The sequence below is a fragment of the Cylas formicarius genome, unplaced genomic scaffold (genome assembly GCF_029955315.1).
Source record: "Cylas formicarius isolate icCylForm1 unplaced genomic scaffold, icCylForm1.1 PGA_scaffold_3__17_contigs__length_32017465, whole genome shotgun sequence".
Lineage (NCBI taxonomy): Eukaryota > Metazoa > Arthropoda > Insecta > Coleoptera > Brentidae > Cylas > Cylas formicarius.
This window is the reverse complement of record NW_026844326.1, coordinates 19,384,184-19,410,835: the sequence shown is the minus strand read 5'-3', so window position 1 is coordinate 19,410,835 and position 26,652 is coordinate 19,384,184. Positions and strand designations below refer to the sequence as shown.

At 39.2% G+C, this 26,652-nt stretch overlaps 6 protein-coding genes across 20 annotated transcripts; 3 read left to right on the top strand and 3 right to left on the bottom strand.

Annotated features, from left to right (window-relative positions):
- Positions 1 to 286: 286 nt before the first annotated feature.
- On the top strand, positions 287 to 1,112 carry LOC132699823 (uncharacterized). The gene is made up of 2 exons (XM_060666741.1): positions 287 to 453; positions 531 to 1,112. The coding sequence occupies exons 1-2, from the start codon at positions 430 to 432 to the stop codon at positions 993 to 995; spliced, it is 489 nt and encodes a 162-aa protein (XP_060522724.1). The 5' UTR covers positions 287 to 429; the 3' UTR covers positions 996 to 1,112.
- A 120-nt stretch (positions 1,113 to 1,232) lies between these two features.
- Positions 1,233 to 6,722, top strand: LOC132699821 (ras-related protein Rab-28-like). Of its 2 annotated transcripts, none has more exons than XM_060666738.1 (7): positions 1,233 to 1,351; positions 2,206 to 2,342; positions 2,698 to 2,883; positions 3,581 to 3,710; positions 3,796 to 3,899; positions 3,955 to 4,214; positions 6,587 to 6,722. In XM_060666738.1, exons 2-6 carry the CDS (start codon positions 2,256 to 2,258, stop codon positions 4,141 to 4,143), a joined length of 696 nt encoding a protein of 231 aa, XP_060522721.1. In that variant the 5' UTR covers positions 1,233 to 1,351; positions 2,206 to 2,255; the 3' UTR covers positions 4,144 to 4,214; positions 6,587 to 6,722. The 2 variants fall into 2 exon arrangements, with proteins under 2 accessions (XP_060522721.1, XP_060522722.1); XM_060666739.1 differs by having other exon boundaries at positions 6,528 to 6,665.
- On the bottom strand, positions 1,348 to 2,268 carry LOC132699822 (oxytocin-neurophysin 1-like). Its single transcript, XM_060666740.1, has 4 exons — positions 2,144 to 2,268; positions 1,857 to 2,090; positions 1,535 to 1,742; positions 1,348 to 1,482 (listed from the first exon to the last, which is right to left on the bottom strand). The coding sequence occupies exons 2-4, from the start codon at positions 2,070 to 2,072 to the stop codon at positions 1,373 to 1,375; spliced, it is 534 nt and encodes a 177-aa protein (XP_060522723.1). The 5' UTR covers positions 2,073 to 2,090; positions 2,144 to 2,268; the 3' UTR covers positions 1,348 to 1,372.
- LOC132699819 (carboxypeptidase M) lies at positions 4,225 to 17,317 on the bottom strand. 14 transcript variants are annotated; one of them, XM_060666729.1, is made up of 12 exons: positions 16,839 to 17,183; positions 12,591 to 13,015; positions 12,437 to 12,530; positions 12,069 to 12,252; positions 11,739 to 11,946; positions 11,542 to 11,675; positions 11,124 to 11,448; positions 8,739 to 8,768; positions 8,535 to 8,674; positions 8,151 to 8,483; positions 6,840 to 6,932; positions 4,225 to 4,600 (listed from the first exon to the last, which is right to left on the bottom strand). In XM_060666729.1, the coding sequence occupies exons 4-12, from the start codon at positions 12,243 to 12,245 to the stop codon at positions 4,454 to 4,456; spliced, it is 1,587 nt and encodes a 528-aa protein (XP_060522712.1). In that variant the 5' UTR covers positions 12,246 to 12,252; positions 12,437 to 12,530; positions 12,591 to 13,015; positions 16,839 to 17,183; the 3' UTR covers positions 4,225 to 4,453. The 14 variants fall into 14 exon arrangements, with proteins under 14 accessions (XP_060522712.1, XP_060522711.1, XP_060522709.1 ...); XM_060666728.1 differs by having other exon boundaries at positions 12,069 to 12,415; positions 12,471 to 12,530; XM_060666726.1 differs by having other exon boundaries at positions 12,069 to 12,530; positions 12,591 to 12,672; positions 12,889 to 13,015.
- A 163-nt stretch (positions 17,318 to 17,480) lies between these two features.
- LOC132699820 (septin-2) lies at positions 17,481 to 23,314 on the top strand. The gene is made up of 6 exons (XM_060666737.1): positions 17,481 to 17,643; positions 18,641 to 18,893; positions 21,514 to 22,019; positions 22,759 to 22,912; positions 22,969 to 23,047; positions 23,101 to 23,314. Exons 1-6 carry the CDS (start codon positions 17,634 to 17,636, stop codon positions 23,191 to 23,193), a joined length of 1,095 nt encoding a protein of 364 aa, XP_060522720.1. The 5' UTR covers positions 17,481 to 17,633; the 3' UTR covers positions 23,194 to 23,314.
- Positions 23,315 to 23,435: 121 nt separating this feature from the next.
- LOC132699824 (eukaryotic translation initiation factor 4E-binding protein) lies at positions 23,436 to 25,755 on the bottom strand. Its single transcript, XM_060666742.1, has 2 exons — positions 25,457 to 25,755; positions 23,436 to 23,910 (listed from the first exon to the last, which is right to left on the bottom strand). Exons 1-2 carry the CDS (start codon positions 25,596 to 25,598, stop codon positions 23,672 to 23,674), a joined length of 381 nt encoding a protein of 126 aa, XP_060522725.1. The 5' UTR covers positions 25,599 to 25,755; the 3' UTR covers positions 23,436 to 23,671.
- Positions 25,756 to 26,652: the final 897 nt, after the last annotated feature.

Sequence of the window (26,652 nt, the reverse complement as noted above, 5' to 3'; positions counted from 1 at the left end):
TATCCACACGATCAATAATGAATTCAACAATTATTACTAAGCTAGTCGATAAAACGGAAAGGTCTCTTTACCTTGTTTCGTCGTTAATTCAAATAAAATAGACTACCGAGACGCAGATGTCGCCCACACAACAATTCTAAGCTTAGAATAAAGTTTTGACTACGTCCTGGCAAATGGCCCGTTTTTATCGCCAAAGGAAGAAGAGTAGAAATACAATATTGATTATTTTTCTATGGAAATGAACTTCTCCCGTCCTCGTCTGCTTCGACATCTGGCCTATCGGGCGTCTTGTTTCAACAAGGCTCCGAATTAGGTTAGGCGTGTAACGTTGTGACAGTTAGGCGATAAAATTACGACTGTCGTTTGAGGCTGTGATGTGACTGTTGTGATAGCGCATGATATGATATAAACAAACAAACAGTTCCGAAAATGAGGTCGGATGAGTGCTTCGAGGTATTTGTATTTTTATTTTTGCTGCGGAGGTTAACCTCAGCTCATCCGTTTTGTGCTCAACAAATGATTTGTTTCAGGCGTCACCGCCGTGTCAAAGCCAGCTAGATTCGGCATTACACGAGCTTGGTATGTTGGCTTCGTCTACCAATTCTCGTCGCGAATACCTCAATGAAGTCAAGACCAGTAACTACCTAAATATGCTCACGATAAATACAAGATACGTCAGTAATGTATCGATTGGTTTTCGTGTCAGGCCGACGGTTCCGCACGCAAGATTTATACCCTACAAAGTACCTCATAGGGAACGGCACCGGACGAAGTCAGAGAATAACGATAGCGACGCGACGTCGACGCTGGCACAGGTTATAGTGGATGAGTGCATTAGTGAATCGTTTGCTGAGGTTACTCAGCTGAAGAAAGCGAAATCCTTAGAGAGTCTGGTCGCCGCCAATGAAACAGATGCGAATGGTGTCCGTTTCGGTAGTCACATTGAACTCGATAAAGTGTCGGACAGTATACAGAACCTCAAAGTGGCGGAGTGATTTTTTAAGAGTAGAAGTTAAGCGTGTCTGATTTCGTTCTAATTAAAGTAGTCTCGCTCTAATTTATTCCTAAAAATGTGTGAAAAACTATTTGGAAATATAAAGTTTCGAAGATTGTCCCCCTTCCTCCACTAGCGCTTCCTAGATTATTTTTTCATGTGAATTTTAAAAAGAAGAATTGGTTAAGGGCAAATCGACGAAGGCTTTGAAAATGACGATCGTCAGGGTCGCCAACAGCAAAATTAAAACACGAGGTTATGTTTGTATTCCAGAGTTTTATTGTCTTGGAGACATTTTTACGCTAATCGGGTAAAAATCCATAGTCTGGTGGTGGTGTCTGGGCGCGACGATGTCCGGTGAGTAAAAGCGCTGGCAGTCTAAACCACAGCTTCGTTCATGTAAAAACCGTATAAGTCCAATGCGTTGGCGTCCAAAAGAATGCGTTTATCCTCGACGAGCGAACACTGCTTGTCGATGTGGCACGATTCTGCGAAAGAAAAATTGTTACATGCGTCCCGCTGTTTAAAAGACCGCGTCACCTTGACTGCAGCATACACCGTCGGTGGCGCAACGCCCCGTGTTTTTCCTACAATTAGCAAAACCTGCGACGCACGGCTCTTTCTCATGAAACTGCCCCTCTCTTTGGCACTTCAGCGATTCCGGGGTGCCTATGAGGCAACCGAACGGGCCGCAACACACCATCGGACCGAAGCACTTGCCCGCGTTATTCGGTCCGCATGATACGCACTGTAATGACCAAAATCACACAACTGGGCACAGAACAGCAACACGTAAATTGAGCGGCCCGCCATCTGTCAGGTAACACCCGAGTTGGCGGCACGTTTTGAAGCGAGTACTTACCGACTTAAAGCCCTCCGCTAGGTCGAATTTCCCGCTGCGTTTGCCGCCCTTGTTGCAGTTGGTAATCAGGCAACCGTTCACTAAAACGTCGCTCAATACGAGCATAAAAATACAGGCCCGCGTTTTAGGGAAACTTTCACGATCGTTGCGAACCATCCTCGACGTTTCTCGGTGAAAACGAATCGCCGGAGTGTCGTATATGGCACCCGAGTGCATTCTATATATACGTGGAGCCTGCAAACATTTTGCATATGCATCATTGCATCCGCCATGAATTTTAAACGCACCGCGGCTTATTCTTCTAAAATCCCTTCGGGGCGGATCCGATTTAAAGCAGCACGCTTTTCAGATGGTAATTCGTCCGCGACTTACGGCTGGGATACACTCTAGAGAGTGGGAATGTCTGATTCAGACGACGAGGGCGTCTGCGAAAGGGCGGATAATCGGATTAAGATCGTCGTGCTTGGCGAACCGAACGTCGGCAAGGTAGGGAACTCGAAATATGGGCCAAAACGTTTCCCTATAATAGACTCTTTAACCACGAATACTGACCAAATTCAATTTTCTGCGACTGAGGCTACCCAACGTGCATCAATCGTTTATTAAGTAGTGCGCAGATATCACAACCATTTTTCTGAACACAATTGCTTTAAACTATTTTCTATAATTGCATAAAACTAAGTTTTACTGTACGAATAGCGTTGGCGATATTTTATAACGATCATTCAAAATTTTAATTAATTGCTCTGCTACCAAGCTCGGTTCTGTGGTCCGTGAGTACACTTAGGAAATGTTAACATTTCTAATCTTACGTGTTTGATTGATTTTTGTTCTGTTGCAGACGTGTATAATTCGCAAGTACTGCTACGACGAGTTCTCGCGGCACTACGCCCCGACAGCGGGTGCCGACTTTTACATAAAACGGGTCGAATTGCCCGGCAAAGGTGAGATCACCGTGCAAATTACGGACACCGGTGGGGCCGAGCAAAACACCAAGATGCTCGAGCATTACCTCTTCAAAGCGGACGTAAGTCCTACAGAGTTGCGCGCGCGAAATTTTTGGCGATTAAAAGTTTCTCGCTCGCCGTGTACGAACCACAGATAAAACTAATAAAAAGTAGAGTTGTAAATTTGTGAGATTCACAAGAAAACTGACTACGCTACTTCATAACCGATCTACAACGGGTGTTTCAGAATGCAAAGACCATAAAAAATATGGACACACTGTACATGTGCATATATAAATATGCAATTTACACGCATAATTGAGCAAAAAAGTGATTGGATTTAAATTATTTAAAAAGGAGATAATTAGAAGAAAAGAAATTTAAACAAATCAAATTATTGGAGTCCTGCAATATGACAAACTAAACGGTGCATATAGAAACCGCAGTATCAAACAAAACAATAATATTAAAATAGTTATTTTGCTTTAAACTTGCAAGTTTTTAGTTTTTGTGTCAATTGAGACACAGAATACTAGTAATCTGTGATTCGGATCAATAACTACCCGTTTCAATTATCTCAGTTGGTAGAGATAAAGACGGAAACGCAAACATAAGTCGAAACTCAATTTGTTCAAATTTGGGAAATTCCAAGTTGCGCTACAGGCACAGTATAATGGAACGCCGATTATTTAAATTTAATCTGACCCTCTCTTTTTATTAGTTTTCTCTATGGTGCAAACCTATGCCCGACAAGATTTCCGCGGGGTTTGTTTTCAGATCGTCTTATTTGTTTACGACATCACCATTTGCTCGAGCTTCGACTCGCTAGCGACCTGGCTGAAAACGAGTGTTGCAATTTTAAACGCCGGCGAAAGGCGGGTCGTCATGTCCGTTTTCGGAAACAAATGTAAGCGTCGCCATCTATCGTGGCCGCCGTGAACGATCGGTCTTGGTTTTGGTACCATCGCGTTAGATGGCAGTGTCTGTTTTAGGCGATTTGGAACACAAGCGAGGCGTGCGACTGGACAAGACGAATAGTTTCATGTACGAGAACCGACTGAGCAACTACTTCCTGTCTGCGAAAACGGGGGAAAATGTGAGCGACAATCTAGAAAAGCCCAGCAAGGTTGAATTTTCCCGTTGGTTTATAGGTAAACGCGTGCTTCGTCGAGCTGCTGTCGAAGTTTTTCGGCGTGCCGATGACGTCGCTCGAAATGGAGAAACAAATGTCAGTGGTCAAGGCTGAGCTGGTTTCGAATTCTGCTCCTCCAGCTTCGAAACATCGAAACAAACCGGCCGGAACTCGAATCGGTCAAGATTCGGCGTGTTTGATTCAATAAAAAACATATTCGCCTGTACTTAAATGTCGGAGTTGTCGGATCGCGCGACAGGCGACAATGAAATAAAAAACGTAAGCTTTCGATCACTTTTTATTGTGAAAACAAACAAATAAATAAAGTATTCTATGACTAAAAAATCGTATAAAAATAAAAGGGATATAAATAGTAAATTTGCTCGATTTCCTGAGAAAGGGAACTAAAACTCGAGGATTTTTTTTATTGCCGAGGGGGATTGTCGTCAATTTTTTTCCGAATTTGATCTACGTGGCAAGACTTGCGATTAAGTGTATTTCGGTTAGACATTCCGCCGTTAACCAAAATAGTTAAATACGTTAGATATTCCGCTACTGATTGACGAAAATATATTACTCTCTTGGGGGACGGGTCTAGTAGCGTGGTAGTGGGGTCGACTGAACGTCGATTGCTGCTGCGGTCGGTAGTAATTGCCATCTTTTCTCTAAGGAAAAAAAGCAGCGCTCTTACAACTTGACGATTTTTTCATAAGTTCGACAACGTGGCACGGTATCCTAGTCAACCATGGTCTGTGGTTTATGCAACATACCTTTAAGCGTCAGTTTGAATCAAATTGAAATAACACGTGAACGTCAAAAAAGCTTTTTTGTTGCATGAATCTAGACAGGGTCTAAAATCGGGGCAACGGAACAACTCGAAAATCTGGTACCACGTCAAATTCTCGTTCCTAACGATTAAATGACTCGATACTCCTCCTTCTTCGTTTACCAAACAATAACACTCAAAAACTACCCTAAAGTAATTAGATATCCTCCAAACTCTAACATTAAAAGTTTTAACTCAGCTCAAGATGGTTTAAATGATTTATATTCAAGCTGGGGCATTTAATACAGATAATAAATGTATTTAAATGAACCCCGCATGTTTAGTTGATATTAAAGGAATTTGTTCTATTCATAATCCCCATTCTTGAAATAGTTCCCCAGGTTAGCGTGTAGCGGCTCTGTTTTCATGTTTCCAAGTTTTTATATTTAGTTTACACTTAACTAGTGTTATGCCAATCGTTCATTTTACCGAGGACGGAATCAATCAGTGACTTATTTCGAAAAGGACCGAATCATTTCAATACTTTTTGTTGCCAACATAAGCGGCAACAGTCACCGAATTCGAATAGTACGAACGACCGATTCAGATTCATTTAAATTTTAATTATTGTTGTGTCTATATTTTCTGTTTGCTGTTTTAGTTAGTATAATATTTAGCTGTATTCTGCTTTTTATTGCATCATGATTTTATCAAAATAGGTGCTACTTATTGGGTTGTACCAGTAATACATTAATTTGTTTAAATTAAATGCCTGTGTGGAAATAGATATTTCATTCAATATTCAATTCAACACATAAGCAAATCTACTAATCGATGTCGCAACTCAATATTACAGAATAATTATAACAATACCCTCATTCCTTTTCCGTGGCCTGTCTCAGTGATGCATTTCAATCTTAAACCATTCAAATCAATCGTATTCCGCAAGGCGAATTCGATTTGTTTTGGTACGGTAGGGCGATCGTTCGTCTTGTATTTGGTGACTTCAGACCGGTCAGGGCGGCAGCGAGAGTGAACAATGTGATCGAATCGATACTAACATGCGGGATTCGGTCGTTCGATCCTATGAAGTGACCAATCAATCGCGTTTGACACAACTCTACACTTAACCTTAATAATGATTGGTCGACGAGGAACCACTGCACGTTTGTTTCAGCCCGGTTCCAAAAAAGTTAGAAATTGGTTGAAAAATTATGTCCTTTGGAAAAAATTTTGTTTGGTACACCTTTCAATTAAATTGTTAGAGGCGTAGTGTGTATAGTTTTGTGAATTGGTGCTTGTTTTGTGTGGATCTCTATGGATTTGTATAATGTATTGCTCGGCTTCCGGATATCTGATGGGATCGGATATCCCGCAGGAGCCTTTAGATGAATCGGTCGTCATTTTATGACAAATTATTTAGAAGTTTATTCTACTATATGAGTATGTTAACAAACCTGAAGGATGATGGAATAGTTCAGACCCTTCTATACGAGGGCATCCTTTAGGAATTTTGAAATATATTTACCAATATTTGAAGGCTTGCCAAATTGCCTGACTTGCAAGGCCAAACAAAATAGTAAGTAAAAAAAAACTTAGTATTCTTTTACCTATAATGTTCAATAGCTAGAGTCAGTGAGGGTAATGAACGACAGAAAGTTTTTTTTTTGGGGAATTTTCAAATTTTCTTTTCAACTTACGTACTCGTGGCGGACCAAGTGCTCACACAGACCATGGAAATTAGCAGCACACGCAAAACTATGGCGTGCGATCGAATCGCGGGCGCCACGTTGCCAAACGTATAGTATAGTGTATCTTGTTTTCAGTGTGTTGATTATGCGGGACAGTTTTCAAAGATGAGGGAAAAAGCGGTCGGTATTTACAGCTGTTGCGCGCGATGGCGGACGGCCCGACGGTGTACAACTACTCTTTGGGAAAATTAAGGGCGTCCTTGCTGGGCGGTAGTCCGTCCAAAGCCAGGACCGGCTTCGGCGGCGACGTTGCCAGAGGCTCGAAGTGCTGCCAGGACTGTAACGGGAATATTTACATACGGCGGAGGTCCATCACCGAAGAAATAGCGTTAAGTGTCGCCCCTTTATGTATTTACAACCCCCTCACCCCCTCACGTTTCGATTTACCTTGGCCGCGTGAAGAGTGACGTTGAGCAGGGTGGGGTGCTGCTCGACCACCATAAACTCCACCTCCCTTGGCACGTAACCGTCTGCATACACCTGAAACCAACATAAGCCCATTTTTGTTCTTGCAACAAATGTTTTTTGATGACTTTAAAAAAAAATCGTATCCCTAACAAAAAAAAATATCAAAAACAAATATTTCTAGCAATTTTTCTTCTAGAATACTTTAAGAAGCAACAATACAAATACATATTACAAAAACACCAAAAGAACAAACCTTTCTATACATACATATACATACTTTTTTACTATTTTTGCTAAAGAAAACTATAAAAAATACAGAAATGTTTAGATAAAAAGTTAGATATTTTTATTTATTTATTTATTTAAATTAAAAATACATATTAAATAACAAAATAAATAAGAACTAAAAGTTCAGATTTTCATGACAATTGTTTCGACAACACCCTGTGTTTATCAAATGTAATATTTACAAACTACCTGCTACTATATTTTCGGAAAAATGACCATAAAACCTTAATTAATGTTGTGAGAATTTAAGTTCAATAAAGGAGAGGTATTTAAATCTAATTGATCGTTAAGCAATACATTTGAATGTCTCATTTTGTTAATCTCCATGGCGTCCAATAAATTTAATTTTCTACTTTTTGTGGCTGTATGTAAAATATCAAAATTGTCGTCAAAAATGTGTTTTTCTGTGTTTAAGTGTGTAGCATAATTAGAATCTAGACTATTGTTTTTAAACGCTCTTTTATGTGCGTTTCTTGAAGAATCTACCTGTTTGTCCAATATAAATTTTAGGACAAGATCCGCATTTCAACCTGTAGACACCTGATTTTTGGGCTTTTGGACATTTCGTTTTATTTCTTTTTTAAATATTTTCCTATTGTCTTGTTAGTTCTGAAAGCTATTTTTAAACCACATTTTGACAGATGTTTTGAAACTTTCACTAGGTTCTCCTATGTATGTAATTGTTTTAAATTGTTCGTGTTCTGTATTAGGTTTCGGATAAATAGAGTTTACTGTTGTCTGTATTTCTTTTTATTTATAATTTTATCTATAATGGACGGATTGTAGCCGTTGTTCAGTGCAATTTATTTAATGATATTAAGTTCTTTATTGTAATTTTCTGTTGAGAGTGGTGTATTAAGAAGTCTGTGTATAAAAGAGTTAAATGCATAATAACAAGTTAATGAAAATACGTTGCATTTAAAAAGGTTGTTATTGTTATTTTTTGCTTAGTTATTGTTGCTTTTATAAAATTTTATTTTTTATTACTAAAAAAAAATTCACCTCGAGTCTATAGACGCCGGGCAGCAGGATGCGCCAAAACTCGCCGTACTTGGTTGTCTGGAAACCGACGTCTCGACCTTTTACTTTCAGCGACGCCTTCTCGACGGGATTGCCGCCCTCATCGGCTACAAATCCGTGCACGCCCCTGTGCGCCTCCGCCAGATACTTGATCAAGGCCGCCTTGTTGTCCTCCCAGTATTTGGGCAGCTCGTGCGCGGGCGGGAACTTACAACAGGACACTTCCAAGGTCACCTCCATGCACCCGTACCACACGTAGTTATAATCTTGCATGCCCCCCGTCAGGGGGTACCATTCGGCCCCGTTCGTTATGCCCTATAGATTTTTTTTTGAGTGGAGGAGACGGGCGGAAAAGCGTGATCTCACCCTCTTAAACGAAGTCTGCGATGATTTGCACGACACCCCGCGACTCATCTTGGCGTGGTTGGTCGAATACGTCAGAGCGAGATGTTTGAAGACGTCATCGTCCGGGGTCAGGGACGGACTCGACGCGTACGAAGTAAACACTGAAACAGACGAGCAACGCAACCACGTAAATTGACGATTTACAATCGCCGCTGCGCTACTCACGGGCGCAAAGGACCGACGACGCGCACACTCCTTGCGAGCCCGAAAAATCGGAAGACAAATAAGTCAAAGTGATGTTAAACCGGTCGTTAAAGCGAAGTACAGGGTTATTCACTGTGAGTGTCCTATTAAACGTTTATGAAGAATGACTTACGGTAAAAACCTGAAATGTTGGTTACTTATGTAAGTGAATATGAGCTAGGTATGTAAAATATTTTAAGCCATGCGGTGTTGCCAGATATACTCGTAACGTATATCAACATTATTTTTTTAAATTGAACACCCTGTATATAATGTTTGCATTCTGGTCCCATATTTTATATTGGTACGCTAATGAACAATTATTTTGCCATCTAAAAGTACCAAACTATCCAAACTATATCTATTTTCACCGGTTTTCGGGTTATAAGCAGCATTTCATCTGGGTAGTAGGCTCTAGCCGGCTATGGTGACGTTTCCAGTAAAAAAATATCTGACAAGTTTAGATGCATTCGGATTAGTGCATTTTCATAGTTAAAAGTTGCACTTATTTGAGAAAGGAAGAAATTTTGAATTAGTTTTACATTTATGGTGAGTGTCAAAGAATTGTTTCAAGAACGTGCAGAAGATTTAATGAACAATATCCGCATTTGCCACCGATGTATGAGAAAAAGTTTAAACGAATTGAAGAAAATTTTCGAAATCTACCAACCTATTGCTCAGGAGAAAATAAAACCAACGTTTTAGCATATTTTCACGCACTTCCAAATGCATCTATTTCCAGCGCTAAATATTATTTAGGCATATCTTATTCGTCCATTCAACGGATACTGACGAAACATAATATGCACAATTACAAAATAATTACATTACAATCTCTTCTCCCTCGTGATAGAATATCGAGATTTTTTGAAAAGAATTATTTGGACCGACGAGTCAAAATTTTCGCGGAAGGGTATTCTTAATAGAACGAATAATCATTTTTGGTCATCAGAAAATCCAAAATTTCTACGAGAAAATCGATTTCAACATACATTTAGTTTCAAAGTATTTTGTTTGATGATGGACGATAAAATAGATTTTTGTAGCAGTCACAGATTTTTTAGTTAATTTGCCATTAGCGTTACATCACCAACCAACCAACTTGATAGAGCTGCGGCTCATCGCACAAATAGAGTAAGTCAAGAACTTATAATCATATTTCAAAACCGATGGATAAGGCGTCTAGGTCCATGGAATTGGCCACCACGTTCGTCAGATATTACACAGGTTGAAAAAAAATTGTCTAAAACCCCAGTTGGAACAATAGAAGTTTCTCAACACGAAATCCAAACGAAATTCAAAGGGCAACAGTTTCCAATGTTATGAAGTTATGGATGTCTTAGAGCAAATATCTTGTTGTATGTAATTAAAACAATTCAAAACCGTTTATTAGTCTTTAACATTAGTCTGGTGTATAACAGTTTCTATGAATATTAAACTTTTGTTGTCATATGTCTTTCCTTCCAGTTTCACTGTTAGAATTACTCCTTTGAACACGCTAATATCGGAACATTAAGCTTATTTATGTAAAAGACAAACTTGTTTACGAAAAACCGCCGGCCAGAGCCTACTACCCAGATGAAATGTGGTTACTTTAATTCGCTTTAATTGCAATATTTTGGTTTTTTTGCTTATATGGAAACCCAGTGAAAATAGCTTTTAGACGGCAAATTATTTGCTCACGTAGCATGGATTTTTATATCTTGTGAATTGGGCCTTATGAACGCCCTGTACGCGATAAGTTAATTCTGATACTATATTATGATAAAGCAATTTAATAGGGAGCCGCAACCAAAAATTCAAGTGTTTAAACTGTACGGGTTGCGAAAATAAATATTATTTTATATCGAGTTGTTTGTTGCCAATTTGTTAGAAAGTATATTTTATCTCCGAAAATGTTTCAGATAGACATGTTACATAAAAAAGTTCCAGAATGTTTCGCAGAATACAAAAATGTAATAATATATAGGGTGGTCCATTTAAAAAACGAAAGTTGATATACGTTACGAGTATATCTGGCAACACCCCATGGCCAAAAATATTCTACATAAGTAGCTCATATTCGCAGCGAACATTTCAGGTTTTTACCGTAAGTTATTATCCATAAACGTCTAATAGGACACTCACCATGAATAACCCTGTATACCAAAATTTAGCACCGCCGCCAATAAAACTATTGGATTGTTGACATTTGACACCGATCGTTGACGTTAGGGGATTGGATAGTCACTAAGCATATTCTATCGACTGTGCTCCGTGCTAAGTAAGTACAGACTATAATGTGCTAGTGATCTATGCCCTGTCGGTAGTAAACACAGACTGTGTTATACTGCTTGTAGCGGTTTTAATAGTGGCGAGACGACTCACGCGAATTCGGAGTGTTGTCGAAAGGATAGCTGGCGACGAGGGCGCCGCCGTGCAAACTTCCCGATAACACGAACTGTATCTTGGACACCCACTCCTTAACGGCTTCCGTTTCCGGCTGGGTCCTCTTATTATTCTGCTTGAAGTAGTCCGGAAAGTTGCGGTTCAGGTCGAAACCGCGCGCGTTGTACCTTCCCTGGCCGCCGTCGCAAGCGCCCTCTTTCGACACTTCGTAACCATCCGGATTCATCGAAGGCATTATATGGATCCTAGTGTTGTCCAACAGCCACCGTATGTACGGATCAGTGCTGTAACTTGTCACCAGGTACTGGAAACGTGAATGTTAATAACGAGTCACCAATAAATTTCCTTATTTATTTATATATTATATATTTAAATATTTAAAATAAAGAGCCCTTACGTGAACGAGCTGGAGCAGCAGCTCGCGACTGACCGCCTCGTTGCCGTGGATATTGCCGATATACTTGACGTCCGGTTTTCCGATCATGTGCTCGTAAGGAGAGGCGGACACCACCATTACCCACAGGTCCCTACCTGAAAGCAACCCCCTCCACGTTACACATTACCTCTATAAGGGCTTTCCGGGAAGAAACGCACCCTGCACCGACTTTCCTATGGAGTAGAGCGCGGTCAACGACGGGAACCGCGCGGTCGTCTGCCTCAAGAACCTCGTCATACGGTCGAAATCGTGGTACCTATATTCTATGGTGTACGGTTCGGCGTATTGCTGATCCAGGTTCGGACTGGCGGCTAACCCAGGATAATGACGCTGCTCGGCGTCGAAAGTGCCGCCTTCCGGCGACACCTACAATAGGCGAATTACAATTTCTGCGAGTTGCGAAAACTGGATAGTGGAAAATATTGGCGGGCGGTGTTGCCGCTTCTCGAGAAAATTCCTCAAAAATAGTGAGCGGATCTAGTACCCACCTGAAATTGTTTGCCAACAACGTCGCCGTCGAGACTCTGGCCGGGGAACGCGACACTGTCGTCTCCAACGCTTATCTTGGACGAGATTTGCGCCTCCCGGTCTCTGCCGAGGAGGTCGTCGGCCAGTGCCGTCGCGAAGAACAACGGAAGAAGACATCGTATCACAGTGGTGTACATTTTATTGCTATGATGAATAAATTATGATAGGTCCAATTATACAGGATGTTGCGGACTTAATCAACAATACAGCATAGTCCTACAGTTTTTGAAAAAACACTATTTTCGAAAACTTCAGCTAAGTAGGGTCAACCGGGGTAATTGTAAACAGGGGCAACTGTAAACGCTACCTAAAACGGGTTTAAATTTACCGCCAAACTGCAACGCTGCTACTACTACTAGTACTTAAGGAATCACGTTGTTTTGACGAGTTTGTTTGGATCGATGCATGTACTTCTCAAACCACTGCAAAAATTTCGTTTTTTTGTTTAGCACAAGTGTTAAAAGTGTATGTAAATGAATTACCATCAAAGTAAGTGGAACTTTCAGGATTATTAAGGCTTTGTTTTCTCCTTATTTACTGGTTTCAAATATTCCATTTTTATTACTAAAACAATTGAAGAGTGTTTATATTTGCCCCAGATATTTTGCAATATGGGGCAAAAGTAAAACATCATTTTGGGGAAAATGTAAACACGCTTTTTATTTTTTTTAAATATTTCAATTGCTTCGAAAATATGTGCGCAAGATAAATGTGCCAGCATATACAAAAGAAGACCTCATTAATGCTGTGACAGATGTTCAGAACCACAACAAAACTTACCTATTGCAGTAATTTTCCAATTCCAGGCCGCAAATCAGCACTATCTGCCCAGAACGAAAAACCAAAAAACAAAAATCAATCACTGTACCATCAAAGACAGTGGAAAGGCCAAAGAGACTGAAGAAGCCTGGAAAAAATGAAGATATGAAAAAGAAGAGGCAGAGAGTTCCTCAAGTGACGATGATTCAATTGAATCCTTTAAACGTGGTTCAGTGAGCCCCTGGGAAGAAGATTTCAACAAAAACGAAGAAGTTATCACTCTGAAGAGCACTCTTGTTGTTCTTGTCAAATTCACAGATGGTAAAAGAAATACGACTATACATAGATACTTGCGTTCTGTAGAAGATAGTGACATTGAAGTAGTAGCTCTCAAATCTATTGACGGAACATACCAACATTTCGCCTTCAATCAAAGTTATGTTACTTTTGTTTCGCAAGAGCAAATATTGCGAGTTCTACCTGTTCTCATAATTAAAATTAAAGACGAGAGAATATTTTATCATTTTGAAAATAAAGTGCCTTGTTAGTGAAATACTCTGTTATTTGTTGTTCAACAATTTGTTTTCTTTAACTAATGTGTTGCTATAAATTATGTAATGAATTAGACCTGCGTTTTCAAAAGTAAACGTCAAATAAACTATTCGAAGTGGAGTTTTTGTACAGTAACTTTGGGGTAAATGAAAACACTCGCCAAAATTAACAAAAAATTATCTACTAGCTTATAAGGTTAATGTTTACATATACTCCTAAAGAAAATGCATTTTCTTGAACCTGTTTCGTGATATATTTTTACTTTTGCTGAGAGTGGCCGGTGTAAAGGTAAAAATTGACAGATAATTTTTGTAATTTTTTAAAAGTAGTCTTGTCTAACAAGTGATGAACTAGAAACCCGTTTTTTTTTCTCGGAAAAAATTTGTTAACAAAGAAGAATGTGGAAATAATTTCAAATTTCCAAGATGGTCGAGAAGAGAAATAAACGTCATCTTAAACTTTTAAGGTGATGTTTCTCTGAAATCCACTTAAAAATTACCAACAAAAAAATGGTCTTGAACACCTTAAAAAAAGCATTTGTCACTCCACGAAATACAACTTATCTGTGACACGCATAACGCTTAGTGATGCCGATGGAGCGCACCTTGTGATAACGGAAGAATTGCAAATTCTTAAAAAATTAAATGCTTTTTTTTTTAAATAAAAATTTTTCAAAAAATGGCTAGTGATAAACCGAATGCATAAATGTTATTCCCAGCCTAAAACATCGAACAAAAGACACGATTTCATCCGGCTTTTATTATACTTAATTTGTCTTTTTCCAAATTTCGTTCATTTATAATTTTCTAATTTTTAAATCGTAGAGGTATTCTTGGTTGTGAGCGCGAATATCTTGAAAATTTGGTAAAATGTGTTTTTTAAGGCGAGTCTCCGTAGCGAATAGTTTCCGATCTGACATGCATCACTTCGCATTCTTGTCGGGCCACCCTGTAGAGCGTATTGCTACTCATAACTACGAAAACTGGTTTATATATGACACTCGTTGAGACTCGCCCCGTATACGGTTTTCTAACGGTCAGTCTGGCCCGCGACGGCCGAACTGTGTCAACGCGGGCGACCGCAAGTTACCCCCACACGCAGAAGCGAAACTCGTTTGTTTTTAAAGGAAACTCAATAAATCTTACGGCAACGATCCCTAAATCACAAAAAAAATTACAATCTCCTCACCGAAATTGAATCAAACAATCCGGGAAAACCCACACGTCGACAACGGCCGACTACGTCGCTGCCTGAAACGCGTGCACATCCGTGAGTAAACGGCGACGAGAGAGACGCAGGGCGAAATAAATGCAGTTTTCACGTCGTCGTTCGCGCGCGAAAGTGTGAAACGCAAAGCGGAAACAGGGCCGTTCCGGTCGAAAAAGACCCGACCCCCACCCGCTTGGCGCGCGAAACAATGCGACGATCCGTTATCGACCGCGGTTTTACCGAATCAAAGTAGGCCGCGAAAAATGCGGCGACGACCGAAAACAAATCGGCACAATTTCAAGTTCGTCGCGCGCTGCGACAGACAACCTGCGATCTTGACAACACCGACTGCAACCGAGGAACGCGTCGGAATAAATTTTCGCACCTGCCCGCCGCTACGCTTCCTACTGTACCGTCCCGTACGTCAGACGAACCTGCGCGTCGGAGGACGGTCTTTTGAATCAAACTTGTGGCGACCATATATCAAAGAATATAATATGCAATAGAAAACAAAATGGTCCTACCGTGCTGCCAACGTGATTATGATATTTAAGAAAAAGGAATTTTGTTAATAAGTTTTACGTAATATACGTAATAAAATAACTAGAATTTTCAACAGTTATGGTCTGTTCATAGATATAAGAAAGTGACCAATTGCTTTTGAATGGGATTATCCAAGGGTGATCATTAACATAAAATGCAACAAGATTATTACCTAAAGTTTCGGAATTTAAATTCAGGTAAAATTGTGGTCCGTAATAGAAAATAATTTTATACCTACCTGTGTTTAATATTCTTTGGTTTGGTATACTACTTAGTTTACGTTTATTTGTAATCATTCTTATTTAGTGTGTAATACAGCGCGTGTTGAATGGTGTGCGAATTATGCAAAATATGTGCGAGTTTAGTGTATTTCAGGAGATAATCCCGCCCAAATGTAGAAAACTATTCTATTGAGACTAAGGAAGTTATAAGCAATGTTTATTTGACTCTCATGAGTGAATGATGAATAATCCCATTTCAGCGAGAAAAAAAAGAAGCGATGCTGACATTTTCTCGAGTGTAGATGAAAGTGATCAAGATATAATACGGCGTAAAATTTACTAGTTATACGAGGAACAAAGCGTGCCTACATTAGGAGTCTTGAAAAAGATGAAACCGGTGTTATATGTGGCAGAACTACCTTATGGAAGTGTATTCAACTCATGGGTTTTAGATTTAAAAGAATTGACAAAAGTTAAGTTTTAATAGAATCTTTTAGAATTCGGAAATTGTGACTGGAATATCTAGGAAAAATAGGATTTACAGAGAACAACAAAAGCCAATTATTTACTTGGATGAAACCTGGTTCGACACTTATAATACCTCGGAAAAGGGTTGGGTTGTCTGCGAAAAATATTAAAGATTCTTCTCTGGATTACCAAAAAGACACCAGCGCTGATTTATTTGAAAGTTGGTTTAAAACAAACGAGTTTCAAGCATTCCTCCTAATAGCGTCATTGTAATGGACAATGGAATATAAACTGTGACAGGGGACAAGGGCAGAATACGCTTAGGGTCATCCAAATAAAACAATCTATAGTATATTATGCAACAAGTGCGGTAAACGGCATTTGACTCACAAGTTTATTTGATACGAGCGGAGCGAGTGTTTAATAAACGAGTAAGTTAAAAAGTTTATCGAACGTGCATACTATACTTTTTCTACGACCGTTAGTATTTGGGTACATTGTCGCAAAACAACACGAATACATTCACTGTTAGAATTGACAAACGTCAAAATTCAAAGCGTGGGAAATATCTCCGAAAACATCCGATTGCTCCCAAATCCGTGCGGTAAAATCCGGAAATGTCCGAAGTAGCTCGGAATCATGGGAAACGAAAGTGACGTGGTAAAGTGACGCATCCCGCACACTAGATCGATGGGTAATTAGGTATTTTATAGACGGGAGTAGAAAAAATATTTTAACCAACTTATTGTCATTTAAACAATCCGCTATATATGGTTGCGATAACCGACTGTAGCGAAATCTAAAATAAATTGGCTCTTCTCCAATTTAACATAAACATCCACCAACCCACCAGACATTAATGCCACACGTCACTTGATTTCAAAAGTGAATATGTATTATATTAGTTATTCTAAACAAGTTCTGTTTTTTTTTTATTTACCTTCATAAAAAAAGAAAATCTGAAACCACAGTACTTACCTCTACTCGAAATTATAATGTTGACTTAGTTAAAAATGCAGTTATTTTAACGATTTTTTTTTAGTTTGCACACCTTGAAGTCACGTTTTCAACTAACAGTCTCACCTCCCGACACGGACATGATTCCCTCGTATTTTACCATCATTACGGCAAGTTATCCATGATTTCAATAAAAAAAAGAACCCACATTTTCTACCAGCCCTTTCGTCGCAACGCGCATGCGCGTTCCATGTTGTTTTGGTTGCCCACATTTGAAGTTGCGATATAGTTTTTCTGTGAAAATTTCTTTGACCATTCCAACGCAAATCTTTATTCAAAAACAAATAATCACACGGATCCTTGGAATGATTCTATGGGTCAAGGTTTCTTACATTATTTACCTTTGCAGATTAATTTTATAAATGGGTATTACATTCTCTCCAGTGTGCGATAAAACCACGAATATTTTACAATCGATTCGAAGTCCCGAAAAAATTCCATTTCCGATGACGACTAGAAAAACGGGAACCAACGTTGCAGTGCGGATCACGGACGTCGGCAACCAGCCGTACGCGCCGTATCAAAACAGTCGATACCGTATAACAACACCGCGCCCGCTGTAAATCCCGCTCATATTGATCGCGACGGTTCCATGTAACGCACTGCTGTTTGGTCGCGAATACGCGCAAGAGTGGGCAACGCGTGCGTTTAGAAGTAGCAGTTTGTTATGGTCTAGGTGGCCGTGATAGTGACGCGGGATGCAGCAGGATTAGAACGGAAGATTTGCTAGCTGTCTTGCGAATTCACAGGATTGCCATGACGTCAGGTAGGGGATTTGCCCTGTTATTGTTTGACGGTGATGTAAACGGAGGGCGCCATAGATGCTCGTTATAATTATACGGCACCGAACTCATCACGCGTGGAAAACTTATTAGATCAGTCAGGAAACGGGCAATTATTTAGGAAATTATCCGGAAACCGGTATAATTATATTCACCAGGATGAGTACACACGAGAGAGACGTGCCTGGTGACTTGTTAATATATTTTTCTGGCTCGCCTTGTACCGAAACATCAATTAGCGCGGTTTTAAAGTTTATATTAATTAGGCAGCGGTTTAATTAACGTGGCGTTTTTGGGAGCGGCTTATCCATATTTATATTCACGATCGAGAATTTAAAAAAAAAACGTGACGTTTACGCACACGCGTCGTTTCGACCGAGGCCTACTACCCCCGATTCTCGACCGATCGCGTAAACAAACCAAGCGTATTATCCGTGGCACTTAATCGTCGCATGTTTCGAAGAAGAATTGGCCGTCAACGTTACGTCACCCTCGACAGTTACGGCTAATTTTATTCTATTTGTATACGTTAACGTGCCTTATCTCAGTGAGTGCGAATCAAGGACGGCCTCGAGGAATGTTAATTGGCCCAAACGAGATGCGAACAAAACCAGGATACCGACGTTTAGTGCCCTGCGCGGTGCGCTACGAATTCCACCGTTCGACAATTAAGTTTACGTTAAAATTTTTGTATTCGCATCAGATTATGATTAAGCTGGATGTTTCCTTTCAAGCAAAACTATGCCAAAAATTTCAGCTCCAAACAGAACATTTTATTCAAGTTGTTTTAAACAAAAAATCACTACTCAGGCGACCACGACGCGTCGAGGTCATAAGCTTCGGGTAACTGGACCATTAAAAATCTAAAATGGCGTAGTCAATATCAGTTCCCCGTTTATATATATACGAGCACGTGCGCCGACTATATTTACGTACTATATAGGGTGTGCCAAACTTAACATTTTCAAAAATTCTGCGCAGACAGAGACAGGGACTATATCGGGTTTGCGACGTTGCCGGATCAGGTGCACCGCAAGTCCGTCAAGCGCGGTTTCGAGTTCACGCTGATGGTGGTCGGCGAGTCCGGCCTCGGTAAATCGACGATGATAAACAGCCTGTTCCTCGAAGACTTGTACAAGAACCGGAAATTGCCGGACGTCAGCGAGCGGCTACACAAAACCACGACGATCGAGAAAAAGACCATGGAAATCGAAGAGAGGGGAGTGAGAGTACGGTAAGGGTCCCGCCACGCCACTCATACAAAACAAGGACATCAAAAAAGTATCGAAAAAAATTGCACCCTTGTGATTTCGTATCTCAAAATACTTTAGCTATGTTTCTTTATCTTTGTTTATGGTTCTATTTTGCCCATGGGGAAAATCATAGCCAACTGAGACTAGTTAACAAAAGTAAGAAAAGGGAGAAGTACTATTAAGGATTAAAAAAGTAAATAAATTGGCAACGAATTCTTCTCTTCAGGAGTGCTTAGAACAAAACTATACCAATTTTTATAGTGTTTCAATGCAGGGTGTTTAAAACATCGTTTGCGCCGCGCTTATCGTTGTAAAATCCTTAATTACGGTTTGATTTTGATTTTTTTTTGTTAGATCTCTCAAAAACGCACTAAAAGCTTATGTTTCTTTCTATATCAACCTAAAGTCATGGCCCAACTGGGACTATTTTTGGATGTCAAATATCTAGAAATGCTATTTCTTTAAGAATAATGTGTAAACTAATTCTTATTCAGGACGACGTAAATCCTAACTATACTAATTTCTATGAAGTTCGAATAGAGGGTGCTCGGAATATAGCTGGCGCGTCACTTGAGTATTACTTCTGTAGAATGTTTGTTTATGGCTCAATTTGGATAGTTCTAACTAACAGTTTTTATAAAAATATATGATTAGAGAAGATTAGATATGAACTAAGCAAACTTTACAACGATGTCTTTTTTTAATTAAAAAGGATTTTTAATTCTCATCTAATAATGAAAATAACAGACATATCAAAATTGATTGACGTCGGCATACTGTTTGCTTTGTAAAACCAAGTGTGCCATAGAATGTCAAATTCACTCGCTAGTTTATATTTTATTTTTGTTTACTTTATACCTTTCGAATACTAAGACTTATTAATGCTGTTGTTTTAAGATGATACCAACAAATAAATGTAATTAAAATTTATAAGATCTTAAAATTACATACAAAATTATCTTTATTTACAAGGTTTACAATTTTTTTTTCAGCATTAAAAACTTTGGTCATTGGTCTAGTTACTTTTAGGTAGTCCTAAACAGAAATCTCCAAAAGTACTTATCGATTTTCCGAATTATTAAAATTGAGCCATAAACAAACATTCTACAGGAGTAATGCTTAAGCTAGGCGCCCGCTATAATTCGAGCACCCTGTATTCGAACATCATGGAAATTGTTTGTGGTTGTTAAGTTTTATGTAGTACTGAATAAGAATTCGTTGACAGTTTATTCTTAAAGAAATCCCTAACAACCCTTCTCGATATTTGACATCAAAAATTAGTCCCAGTTAGCCCTGACTTTAGGTTGATGTAATAATGCGTTTTTCAGGGATCTATCCAACAAAAAGAATGTTCAACGATGTACTTAAGCGGGTCGCCAATTTCAAACAGCCTGTATTGAAACATTATAGAAATAAGAATAAGAATTCGTTCCCAATTTACTTTTTAAAAAATCCCTAATAGTACTGCTCTTTTCTCTATCTTTTGTTACATAGTCTCAGTAGACCATGACTTTGAATTTAAGCAATAAGCAAAACAAGGTATTATTGCATTTTTGAAAGAGCTATCCAACAAAAAAAATCAAAATCCAACCATAAACAAAGATTTTACAAGGGTGTACCCAGAAAGATAATTGAACGCCAAATAATTATTTAACCTCAGTACTATATAACTCTCTCAGCATCTATGGATTAGTTAGCCTATGCAGGTATTTTATTACCTAAACTCTTTTTTGGCAATGCTCTGTAACACAGGTGACAATACTTGCAACTTTTTTCATTTCCTCTTGCTCATTGTCAATGAGTCTTGTCTTGTCATATCATAAACATGAAATATAATCCTTTATTGATAACTACTTTTTCTCTTCTTTCTTGCTTTAGATCGTCTACCCCAAACATCTGGGAGAAATAGTCAGCTTAATATCGTAAATTTAGGTGCCATTGTGAAATTTTTCATATGTTAACATAATTTCAAAAAACCGTATAACAATTTCAATTATAAACCTTATAAACCTTAAATATTTTGCAAGCCCTTGAAACTTAAATTTTAAAATGCTCGCGCTCTGAAAACATTTCGAACACTCGGAGCGCGGGCATTGAAAATGTCAAGTGAGATCTTGGCGAAACGTCTGCAGGATTCCAGTCGGATGATATCCCGGAATATATTGTCATCAAATTTTTCCATCCGTGAATCAATACGCGAATATATATATATATATATATATATATATATATATATATATATATATATATATATATATATATATATATATATATATATATATATATATATATATATATATATATATATATATATATATATAAAGCATAGTATGCAACACTGGCAAACTTTTTAAGTCACTCATTTATTAAACACTCGCTCCGCTTGTGGCAAATAAACTGGTGATTCAAATGCCGTTTACCACACTTATTGCATAATATACTATAATGTTACAATTTACTGAACTGTTGAAAAAATGAGCCGTTAATATTTGTTAGCACTCCATAATTTCCAAAACTAAATATTTTTACCTAAAATTCAACAGATAAATTTTTATGCAATTTTCTCTCCCACGTCGGCACAAATCCATCGGGATTTCGTAGATTGACGGTGATCGATACTCCGGGTTTCGGGGACGCCGTCAACTGCGAGGACAGCTGGAAGGTGTGCACAAACTACATCGACGAACAATTCCGGCAATACTTTACGGACGAAAGCGGCCTGAATCGGCGAAACATCCAAGACAACCGGGTGCACTGCTGCCTCTACTTCTTGCCACCGTGGGGCCATAGCTTACGCCAGACTGATCTCGAGCTGATGAAGCGACTTCACCGCAAGGTCAACATCGTGCTGGTGATAGCGAAGGCGGATTGTCTCACCTCGGCCGAAGTCGACAAGCTCAAACGGAACATACTGCGCGACATCAAAGAAAACGACATCCAGATGTACGAATTTCCCGAATGCGATAGCGACGAGGATGAAGACTTCAAGCAGCAGGACAGAGAACTGAAGGCGAGCGTGCCGTTCGCGGTAGTCGGCAGCAACACAATCCTCGAAGTCGCCGGCAGAAAGATACGCGGCAGGCAGTACCCTTGGGGGGTCGTCGATGGTAAATGTTTACTCTTATTTTCATTGCGACTGGACGCATAGAATTAATACTCCTAGAAGGCTGGTAGAGAGAAAAACCTTCCACGAAAAATGGGTTGGGATGATATTACTTTGTTGCCAGATAAAGGAAAAGTCCAATTTTATGTAAATTTTAAATACATAAGAACAATGTATAATAGCAACACACTTTTTTGAGTAACCGTCTACATCAGAAATATAATTTTTATATGTTTTTTAGAAAGCTAGACAGTTTTCAGTTAATTATTTTTTTTGGTTGACAGTTCTGACCTAGAACTTTTTATATTTATTACCTTCGCAACTATTGGCAGCATCGCTGTCAGCTGAAACTTAGGCGCCGTGGCCATTTTTGTTTTGTCTCCTATAGATTTCCGTCGGTGGGTTTCCTTTAGCGATTTGAAATTTGAGTGATACTTGTGAAGATGCCTTGCATTAGACGTTATGCCTTTTGTAACTATAAATTCGATCCAAAAATCCTCATATAACGATGCACAGGTAAGTTGGTTTGATAATGCACAAGCACATGCGCAATAATCTCGTAACCTCACAGTTTCTTTCTAAGATATGGATGCTCTGTCTCCCTTTCTTCATGTACTTATGTACTCTTTTAGACCAGCGTTCTAGGAGTATTAGTTCTTTTTCTAGTCGTATGCCTAACTGAAACTATATTATTTCTCTATTAATTTCGATCGACTGATAATTGGTTTGGCCCCTGTCCGTAGTCGAGAACCCGAAGCACAGCGACTTCATCAAGTTGAGGACGATGCTGATATCGACACACATGCAGGACCTAAAGGACGTAACAGAGGACGTCCATTACGAGAATTTTCGCGCGCAGTGCATCTCGCAGATATCGCAACACGCTAGGGAGAGGGGGTAAGTGCGATTTCCATGTTATTTATTGAATGTAATTTGTATGGGTGGACGTGCAGGAAGCTGAAGCGGGATTCGGCACCCTACGAGTCGGACATCTCCGAGACTGACAGGCTGCTACTGCAAAAGGACGAGGAGGTAAGTGGGTGGGCATGGAAGGTGTGCGTGGTTATTACACGTGCCAGTTTTAGATCCGTAGGATGCAGGAGATGCTAAATCAGATGCAGGAGAAACTCAAGGTGACCGCTCAAGACAAGAAACACGAAAGTATTATCGACGTTTAGGGCACGGTGGTGGGACGAATATCCGTATAAAACCAAAGATTTTTTGTATGACAAAGTTACATGTTTTTTTTATATAATTCTAGGTGATATTTGTAAGGTTTATTTATTACGTTATTAAAATATATATTAAGAACGCTTGCTTTTTTTATATCAATCGACGAGCGCTACCTAGTGCGAAACGTATTTGACCCAGTCAATTATGTGCGACTTACACCCCTTTCAATTGAATTTTGAAAAAAAACTCGATCGTTATAAAACGCATTTTTGTATTAAAAGTAAGTAATAACACAAAACTTAACAAAAGGCACAAGTTATTACCCGAAAAAATAGTCTGGGCCCTGCGCTGCAGTCCAATTTCATTAAAATTACGGGTAAAGGAATATGAACGCCGCGTCCCCCATCTATATGCGAAATGTCCGACTTCGCTTTCGAGCTTAAAAGCGAGCGCAACAGGTGGCGCCACAACTGGGGCGGTATACTAAAGGTCCATTTGGAACTGATGATCGTCGTCGTCTTTGCTGCCCTTCCTCGGATTGGTATTGGAGTTTCGCCTCCTCGACACGTATTTGTTTTTGTTATTCGATTGGTTTTGTTTTTTCGGAGGGCTGCCGGAATTCCTCAGTAGCGCTTCCGGAATGTCAAATTTTGGCGGCGTCTTGGAGATCGGCGAGTTGCGGAGGTTCATGAGGAAGTTCCTCTCGTACACTATCTTGGTACCTTTGAAATGGAAACGGTTTTTTTTTAATGGCAACAATGGAAACGTTCATCTTTAAAAGTATTGACCTACTTATCGCCTATTTACATCAGCCGTAAACACTATCACATAGCCGGGTGGATAAAAATAACCGCGTTATCGTTTGCGTCTTGTCCGTCGCCAAAACGCGGCATAGAGATTAACAAAACCGGCGTATATACTTTGTAACCGCACGTCGACAAGCCGTTGTATACACGATCCCTTACTTATTGTTCTTTTTTTATTTTTTTTCCAAACAAAACTCGATTTAATCTTACCACATCTGGTGAACGGTTTGGAATTAATTCTGATGTAAATGATACCACGCATGCTTTCCCATAAATCAAGCTGTCAAATTGGAGACCGCGTTTTAATGTAAATGCAATAACGTCGTTGACGCAGACAAAACACTAGATAAAAACCGCAATCGACGAAAACAACGCGGCGAGGTATCACCTTGGTACGTACTCATTATCGGCGCAAATTGCATAAACTTAAAACTTTTTTTCTCTTGCAACGAATTGCGCACAAAAATACAACCTGCTTTTTGCGAATGTTTAAGTATTTATTTATAAATAACGGAATGCCCTGTCAATTCAAACTACGTTACGCCCGGTCCAACGAATGCATAATTCAACAGTTGGCACGGTTATAAGGGAAGCGTCTATTGCTCCGAAACTTCCCGAGTTCTTTGGATTTTTTTTTTTGCTCAGGGACGTGCTTATGATTTTGCCACTCGTTTTCGATAGTTTACTTACCGTACCTACCTTCGATAGTTTACTTACGAAAATCGCGGTTAATCGCCGAAAAACAAGTGAATAAAAGTTTCGACTCGACGTCAACTGTTTATAAAATTAAAGGCCAACGATTATACAATACGTGTGCTATACATAAATCGAGCATGAATTTTTTCTCGATCATGTCTGCAATATGCGTAATTCTAGGCGGGTATTTTTCTGGCATATGTGCAACATGTAAATGCATAACATAAAATAAAAATACATAATATTTTTGATTTTACCACAGACCACCAACCAGCCCAGAAACCCAAAGGCGCCGTGATCCTTTTCCATAAACACGAATTTTGATTTTCTAGCCCTTTTTTCCATTGATGTGATTGACATTTTTATATATTTTTTTAACTAAAAGAGGTATTCGTTCGTCTTAGGTGCAACGTTATCGAACCTCTTAAAAATCTGGCGAAAATGACACATTTTACGACAAGGCATGTCTTATCGCGAAAAAAAAAAAATAAAAAAACGAGTCAAGGCCGCAAACCTGCGCGATAAGTAAACAAATCTAGCGTGCAAAGGATTTTTTTCCAGATAACTGTCTAATCGAAAACGTATCTAAATGTTTATTTTGTAGTCGTATGAATTAGAAAATATAAACAAAAACTGCTCAGTTTCTAGCTCGTTGGCATTTAACCAAAGAAACGGTGAAGAATTCAAGATTGGCTGGGAGCACAAATACCTCCTTATTTTTAAAAAATAAAGCGGCAAAGAGGGATCGGTATCGTTAAATATTTACCTCCTGGAGTTGTGGAGAAAAGTGTGCCCCCTGGGGTGGACGAATAATGATTCGGCATCTCAGAAGGGTCGTTCACTAGCACTCGTTTAATGGGGATGGCTTTCGTATCGGCCACCTGTCTGGCCATGGGAGATGCGGACATTACTTCTACCTGGCAAAATAGACCAATATTGATTTTGTAGCTCGAAAACGATTAGAGCAAGTAATGCCGGTTTTTTATTTGTTCGTCCGCTTTCCGCTTCTTCTCGCAGCTCTTGTCTCACTAAAGAGCAGACAACTGTTACTAAAGTTTATTTGTTTCCGTGTCTCATTTTTCAAGCAAACGACTGCGTAGATTCCAACTCGGCGACGTTGCCACGTTGTCCGATCTTAAACCCCTATCGCGCGAGCTTTTTGAAATGCACAGTTTTATTAAAATCACCTGGCATTCGTCGATTGCATATAGCCTTGTTTTTTCGTACTTAAAATTAAGATCGTAAGTGAACTTGGCCAGAAACTAAGACAAAAGTCTGGCAACGATAAAAAAAAAAACTTGAGAAGGTCCATTCAACATGCATATGCGCGAAATTTAATTGTCAGAACATCAATAAGTTTCGATGCGGCATTTTTACGGCAAGTGTGTGGACATCGCTGTTTAGAAATAAATGCACCAAGAACAGGTTATTGGCTGAAATCTAGAGACATGCGCGGAAAATCATTACCTTCTCTAAGAAAATATTAATGGCTGATAAAGAACCTTTCGTAAAAATTCAGTAGTCAAGTTCACCGGCGAGCCAAATGCTTCTGAAGGGAAAACCACAAAGGCACCGGCCACGAACACTCGAACGCGGTCGAAATATTTATCCGAATAAAGAGAGAGGTTAAAATACAAGTGTAAACAAGGCTCAGATAGCAAATTAACTTATAAAATGCGGTTAAATTATTTTACTTTGGTTAATTATCTATATGGGTTGATTCCACTATACAGTGTACTTACAAACAAAATAAAATTAACAGTTTACAAAATAAAGTAGAGGTTATTGGACATGATATAAAGAACAACAATTTACTCTATTATTTAAGGTAAAAAAGACTTACAATTTCTATTAAACATACTACAATGAGGGTGTAGGAGGGGGTAGGTGTGTGGCACCTAAGGGATTTTTATTTGACAATTCCGCCTTTTAAAATAAGTATTTTTAAGTAATGGCGCTGTT

What these genes read in the sequence shown, in the direction of transcription:
- LOC132699821 (XM_060666738.1), top strand. Translation starts at nt 2,256, where the DNA reads ATGTCTGATTCAGACGACGAGGGCGTCTGCGAAAGGGCGGATAATCGG. An exon ending in GTCCGTTTTCGGAAACAAAT is followed by an intron (nt 3,711 to 3,795) that starts GTAAGCGTCGCC and finishes TGTCTGTTTTAG; the next exon opens with GCGATTTGGAACACAAGCGA. An exon ending in CTGCGAAAACGGGGGAAAAT is followed by an intron (nt 3,900 to 3,954) that starts GTGAGCGACAAT and finishes GTTGGTTTATAG; the next exon opens with GTAAACGCGTGCTTCGTCGA.
- LOC132699819 (XM_060666732.1), bottom strand. Translation starts at nt 12,245, where the DNA reads ATGTACACCACTGTGATACGATGTCTTCTTCCGTTGTTCTTCGCGACG. An exon ending in CATAGGAAAGTCGGTGCAGG is followed by an intron (nt 11,676 to 11,738) that starts GTGCGTTTCTTC and finishes GGTTGCTTTCAG; the next exon opens with GTAGGGACCTGTGGGTAATG. An exon ending in CGACAACACTCCGAATTCGC is followed by an intron (nt 8,769 to 11,123) that starts GTGAGTCGTCTC and finishes CGGGCTCGCAAG; the next exon opens with GAGTGTGCGCGTCGTCGGTC.
- LOC132699822 (XM_060666740.1), bottom strand. Translation starts at nt 2,072, where the DNA reads ATGCACTCGGGTGCCATATACGACACTCCGGCGATTCGTTTTCACCGA. An exon ending in TAGCGGAGGGCTTTAAGTCG is followed by an intron (nt 1,743 to 1,856) that starts GTAAGTACTCGC and finishes TGGTCATTACAG; the next exon opens with TGCGTATCATGCGGACCGAA. An exon ending in CGGTGTATGCTGCAGTCAAG is followed by an intron (nt 1,483 to 1,534) that starts GTGACGCGGTCT and finishes TTTCTTTCGCAG; the next exon opens with AATCGTGCCACATCGACAAG.
- LOC132699823 (XM_060666741.1), top strand. Translation starts at nt 430, where the DNA reads ATGAGGTCGGATGAGTGCTTCGAG. An exon ending in GGTCGGATGAGTGCTTCGAG is followed by an intron (nt 454 to 530) that starts GTATTTGTATTT and finishes GATTTGTTTCAG; the next exon opens with GCGTCACCGCCGTGTCAAAG.
- LOC132699824 (XM_060666742.1), bottom strand. Translation starts at nt 25,598, where the DNA reads ATGTCCGCATCTCCCATGGCCAGACAGGTGGCCGATACGAAAGCCATC. An exon ending in TTTCTCCACAACTCCAGGAG is followed by an intron (nt 23,911 to 25,456) that starts GTAAATATTTAA and finishes TCCATTTCAAAG; the next exon opens with GTACCAAGATAGTGTACGAG.
- LOC132699820 (XM_060666737.1), top strand. An exon ending in GAGAGGGGAGTGAGAGTACG is followed by an intron (nt 18,894 to 21,513) that starts GTAAGGGTCCCG and finishes GGGATTTCGTAG; the next exon opens with ATTGACGGTGATCGATACTC. An exon ending in TACTGCAAAAGGACGAGGAG is followed by an intron (nt 23,048 to 23,100) that starts GTAAGTGGGTGG and finishes TGCCAGTTTTAG; the next exon opens with ATCCGTAGGATGCAGGAGAT.